The sequence below is a fragment of the Stegostoma tigrinum genome, chromosome 15, assembly GCF_030684315.1.
Source record: "Stegostoma tigrinum isolate sSteTig4 chromosome 15, sSteTig4.hap1, whole genome shotgun sequence".
Classification (NCBI taxonomy): Eukaryota; Metazoa; Chordata; class Chondrichthyes; order Orectolobiformes; family Stegostomatidae; genus Stegostoma; species Stegostoma tigrinum.
Window position 1 is genome coordinate 4,259,808 of NC_081368.1, and position 6,000 is coordinate 4,265,807.

At 42.6% G+C, this 6,000-nt stretch overlaps 1 protein-coding gene across 5 annotated transcripts in view; it reads right to left on the reverse strand.

Annotated features, from left to right (window-relative positions):
* LOC125458673 (phospholipid-transporting ATPase IG-like) overlaps positions 1-5,291 on the reverse strand; it is a 169,189-nt gene extending 163,898 nt beyond the window's left edge. For all 5 annotated transcript variants that reach the window (XR_009446702.1, XM_059651325.1, XM_059651322.1 and 2 more), the window contains exon 1: positions 5,156-5,291. Coding sequence is in view for 4 of the 5 variants with exons in the window: in XM_059651325.1 (XP_059507308.1) it covers positions 5,156-5,182 (27 nt within the window). In the remaining variant the exon portion in view is untranslated. The remainder of the gene's footprint in view (positions 1-5,155) is intronic.
* Between the last annotated feature and the right edge of the window lie 709 nt (positions 5,292-6,000).

Sequence of the window (6,000 nt, forward strand, 5' to 3'; positions counted from 1 at the left end):
AGCATTATCAGCAGCAAACTTAAATATTACTTTTGGCCCCCTACATGCAAATCATTGAGGTATTTAAAAAACACAGCCTACCAATTCAAAAGTGATACTTATTTCTTCTATTTCTATTCATTTATTTCTAATCCATGCAATCTAACCTGCTTCATAAACTCGCGCGAGACTTTAATAGTTTTCTGAAAATCTAAATGCACCAAATCCAGATTCCCCATTATTTAGTCTGTTAATAAGATATTTCAAAAAAATCTGCACCAAAGTTGTCAAACACAACTTCTCTTTTATAAATATATGCTGAGTCCACCCATCCAATTAGTCTAGCTTTCACAATCTTTGTACTAGAATTTTAGTTAGACGGAGAAATTTACTGGCAAACAGGTCTATATCATACAAGGCTGCAGCAGATTCAGTTTATGGTCATGAGTCAAATAAAGTCATATGATCAAAGCTTTTTGTCTCATGCTCATTAGGATTGTTCGTAAAAACACAAATCCAAAGGGATAACCAACATTAATAATGCATGAGAGGAGAATACTAATTAGCTGGCAAGTGAACATTGATTGGTAGATATACTGCCATGCAGAATGTTTCCACTGAATGACAGTTACCTGCCAGGTTTTGTTTATATTTCAAATGAGGTAGATGGACTCGATTGGTCAGAGGTTGCCCTGAGAAATGAACCAGTGAGAGTAGCTGTTACCCATTTTGCAAAATAAAACAGGGTCCTGTGCTTTAACATATGTAGTTCAAGAACATACTGCAAGTCTCATTACCATCCTAAATTGGTGTCAGCACAATTCCTCACACATTCAAGATTATCCAAATATTGTCCAAGTGAAAATCACATCTATTGCTGGACAGTGATAAATGGTTTGAAAGTGTGATACCATCAGTACTTGTTTATTGCAAATAGTGAAAACAGATGTGCTGTTTGACATGATGCACCAGCCTTTGGGGCATATGTTCTACATACCTGGTATCACCCCAGATTGGAGTAAATTCATACATCACGTTACCCATTTAAGAGGTTGGCAAAATGTCTTTTTGGCTTGAAAGAAGCATCCTGTTGGCAGTGAACACCAAATCATGTTACTACTGAATAGTAGTAGCATTAAACAGCAAGCTTTGCCCATTGTTCCTACTTTTGAGATACCAAAGCAGAGGTAGATGGAGCAATTTTCAGGACCAAGAATGACAGTCTTTGGGTCCTGCAAACTTGTGAAATGCCCTCAGTTGGAAAAGATCTGATCACGGTAGCTACTAGCTTGCAGATGATTTTGATGAGTCCTATTTCAACATCAGATAAGCACAACGGACAAATGGTTTGCATCGTATTCAGAGGTTATCAGTAAGCTTACTGCATGGGAACCTATGGGAATCCAGCAGGCATACTGACCAGCAAAGACAGGTTTGCAGTGGACAACAGTAGAGAAGCCCTGATAACAAAGTGTGGGGTTGGATGAACAGCAGGCCAAGCAGCATCTCAGGAGCACAAAAGCTGATGTTTCGGGCCTAGACCCTTCATCAGAAACCAATTTCTCAACTGGAACATCAAGGAAAGACAGCTCATTTAACTGTTCCATTCCAAACATGGAAAGCATTGGTTGTAGTCCATAAAGACATGCAAGCAAATTCTTACATGCAGCTGCAGATTCAATTACAGCACAATTGTCATACTCAGAAACATGCAAGGGGTAGGTGTTAGAATTTAACAATGGACTAAACCCTACGTGAAATGTGTTTTCAAGGATATTTGCAAGATCTGGGCCTAGTGGGGATTTCATACCAAACAGCATCCTTTTGGACATACATCGTGTTCTGAAAAAATAATTCAAATGCAGAAGCTGTTGAGTTCAAAAGATCAACTCCCTCAGGGCATTATGGGTCTACCTACAGCACATGGGCTGCAACGGTTTAACGCAGCAGCTCACAACCACCTTCTCAAGAGCAAGGAGGGATAAGCAGCAAAGGCTGGCCAGGCAATGACACCTATGTCCAAGTGAATAAAATGAAGAGAATACAAAAAAACTGAATACTGAAGTATGCATAAATTACAACACTACAACTGCCAGGACATTGAGCTATAGTGCAGAAGTCTATGCTTGCTCCTGAGTGACACATTGGTGAAAGGGCTACAGTGTCAAATGAGGTCATGCAAGTCACATATGCTCTTGACAAGCACGAAGAAATCCTTTACTGTGCAAAGATAAAAACTTGGTTAAGAGTAAGCTAAGAGTCAACCCCATTGCTGTGGGTCCGGAGTCTCACCAGACTAGGCAGATTTTCTTTCCTAAAAAGGAAATTTGTGAACGTGAGGGGTATTTTTCCAATACTGGACTTGAAGCTAAATGTATTAATACACAGGTCTTTTTTTTTTGCAGACAGAAAGAACATATACTAGCACTGCACCAGTTTCAACTCACTTACTGGTTCATTTATCTGAGTGACACTCTATCCAAGCAGGATCAACTAGCCTAGTTTAAAATTTAAAATTATGCTTGGCAGTTAACACATCAATGGGTGAATTGTCTATGGCGATGCCTCGATCAGTGCTCACTTGCCAACCACTTAGATAGCAAAAATGTTGGTTTGCCCCTTGATTCAGTGTTCTTGCAAAACGCCCTGATGAATGCAAGACAGAAAGTTTAACAAAAATGCATCTCTTTTCAGCAATAACAAAAGAGTTAAAAAATTTTTTAAAACTTAGCAGCTCTCCTATTTGATCAATTTTCCATCAAAAGAAGGTATTGCAAACTACCAAACTTGCATGAGATGATCCAAGAATAGTTTCCACTGTACATGGAAATCTTGTAAAATGTGCTACTAGCATGTTTAAGTTTGTTCAGTTTTGGTCAGATGGTGTAACGTGGTTATTAATTTCAGCAAAGTCTACATTTGAAAAATACTTGCGATCTTTGTGGTTGAGACATTACAAAGTGTGGGGCTGGATGAACACAGCAGGCCAAGCAGCATCTTAGGAACACAAATGATGATGTTTCGGGCCTAGACCTTTCATCAGAAAAGCTTTGTTATCTTGGATTCTCCAGCATTTGCAGTTCCCAGTATCTCTTAAACAGATTAGCTTTGATTTGTTCTGCTAACTAATATAAATAGCACAGAAAGGGCAGATATATATGCTACAGTCACCACATTACAATCTCCCAAATTTTCTTTCATAATCTTGAAGCAGTGTGCAGAAAATTGTATTTAGATATTTCCTTTTCAAATTTAGCACACATCTTGTTCAGCGGAAATTAGCAAGAAACCACCATAATAAGACATGAAGTTCTTTCATAGGAGCAGGGATGTCATTTGAACACTTCCCAATCATTGCTTGCGATAGTGAATTATAATAATGTACAGACTGTGCCTTTAAACTTATAAAAATCAGTCCTATTTTAGCCAACTACATGTCAATGTGGACATCATAGGTGTTTGTACTGTAATGCATAAGAGTCGACAATGTCAAATGTTAGCATAAAAATCACACAACGTGTGTATTACCTGACTGTAATTAAAGAATCGTTTTATAGTTTGAAATTATTCCAAAAACACTCAAATAAGTTTATACATTTGCAGTTAAACTTTCAAAACATGTTAACTAATTAGTTTCCATGCTATCTTGCGCAAGGGGTTAAAGCACTAATGCTTTAATGTCATGCTACATTTGCTTGAAAATATTTGACAACTGATTACAAAGAGACGTTACAGACTATAAAACAGTGAGGTGAGGAATTTGCTGCAGCATCTCAAGATGTAGAAAGTACATCTGGTCACCTTTCCCACTCCTACTCACTTTCCACTGACCTCTACCAGAAAAGACGTGCAACTATTAGTGAGGAATGGACTCAGGTTTAACAGAAGTGCAGCCAAATCAACAGACTTGTTCACATTGAAAGCGGTCAGATCATCAAATATTGGAGGATGGCTAGCACCGCGACACACATACCACACCGCAGCACAAGCCAGGGGCCAAAAGAAAACCAAATCCTTGGAATGTATTCCCTTATCTTCAATCTGTACAAGAGCAACTGCACCAGGGTGACAGAAAGATAGCTAAATCGCCACATTCCATCTAGTCCCTCACTCAGTAGAACGTGATTCACATCAAAACCGTCCGTCACTAATACAGATTGTGAATGAAATACCTCTACGATTTAACCTGCATCCTCCAAATCCCTATCCACAAAAGGTGGTACTGCTTATGAAAATAAGCCGATGCAGTGTCATTATTTCCATCATATTCAACAATAGCGGCTTTTAAAGCCTGTTCCCCATAAAATATGTTGCTAATTTTAGACGCGATGTGTTAATAATTGCCGTCACTAGTAAAAACATCTGTATATAGTTTACTGGAGAATTGCCTATTCTAACTGTATAAAAGCTAGTTGAGAACACTGCAGCCTATTTTACACGTTACACTGGAAATATTTACAAAATTGAGACAGCACAGTCCGAGTTCAAAGCACAGGCCACCAATCTTGGAGAGAAAACGTGCTAAATCGGCCAGAAAACTTATTGCAGCTACCCGAAACGCAACGGAGTAGCAGTGAAGAAATGAGAAACTTGTGCTGATGCGATGTCGGCACATCAGACGTCCCATAAGCATGAACGCAAATAATTTCTCACCGAGGACTGCAGCATGTTATCAAATAATCAATGCAATCTGCATATCAAAATGCAATATTTCAAACTTATAGATAAGCAAAACAAAACCGAAATAAAAACATCGCAAGAATGCAGCATGGCTTCCCTCCAAAGGAATTTTTAAAACACAAAATTTCACAAAGTAACGGGCGTGTTGATCGTATTTCTGCGATTAGAGGGGGGGGGGGGGAGAAAAAAAAGAGAAAGGAAGGGGGTGAAATGAAAAGAGAAAGGAAATGAGGACAACTTTGCAAGCAGAGGCGAGATGCACAAGAGGGTGGCTCGCGGGAGCTCGCAGCGGGTGCCGAGGCTCGCGCTGCACGCGGCGGCTCCCGGGGGTCAACGTTCGGAGGCGCCGCCGCCGGTCGCCTCAGTCACGGAGCCCGCGCCTCAGAAGGATTTCACGAATCCCCCTCCGCTACACCAAACAACCGCCACCGCCGGTAAGAGTTAAACTGAGCTTCCAAGCTTTCCCCCCCGCCCGGGCGGAGCGAAGGACACTCACCCATCGGTCGATCGCACAGCGAAACATGTCGCGCCGTTCTCCTCTCTCTCTTCAGCCGCTGAATTCCGGCCTCGCCGCCGCGGCCTCTCGACGCCCAAGCATTGCAGCGGAGTTCGCTCGGCCGTCCCCCACCAACCAAAACCCCCACCCAAACCCTCATCCACCTGCCCCGCCACCGGTCCCCTCTCCCTCGGGGTGCACGGTTTCAGGCTCCGAGCGATTTCCCTTTTAACGATTCCCCACCCACCCCTTCCCCTGGCCCCGCCTTCACTCTATATCGTTCCTCCCCTTCAGAGGTGGAGAGATCGCCATCAACACGGCTCGGCGGGAAGTCACCGTTTCCCCTGATCGTTCATCTTTTCACTCCCTCCTGCCTGCCAGGCCGCCGAATGGCCCGTTCTCCTTTCACACCACTGCGCATGCCCTTCCCGCGCTGAACCATGGGGATTGTAGTTCTTCGCCTACCGATGGAAACTACTCAACTATCTTTAAAGGCACCATGCGTCCTTTCCTCGCCAACAATGTTGCCGGGCCGTGGTAATGTCGCTCTTTCTGAGAGTCAGGAGGCATGGGTACAAGTTTAGGCAGGCGACGGCCTCGTACTAGAGATAATGGGAACTGCAGATGCTGGAGAAACCGAGATAACAAGGTGTGGAGCTGGATGAACACAGCAGGTCCAGCAGCATCTCAGGAGCACAAAAGCTGACGTTTCGGGCCTAGACCCTTCTTCAGAGAGGGGGATGGGGAGAGGGAAATGGAATAAATAGGGAGAGAGGGGGAGGCGGACCGAAGATGGAGAGAAAACAAGATAGGTGGAGAGGAGAGTATAAGTGAGGAGGTAGGGA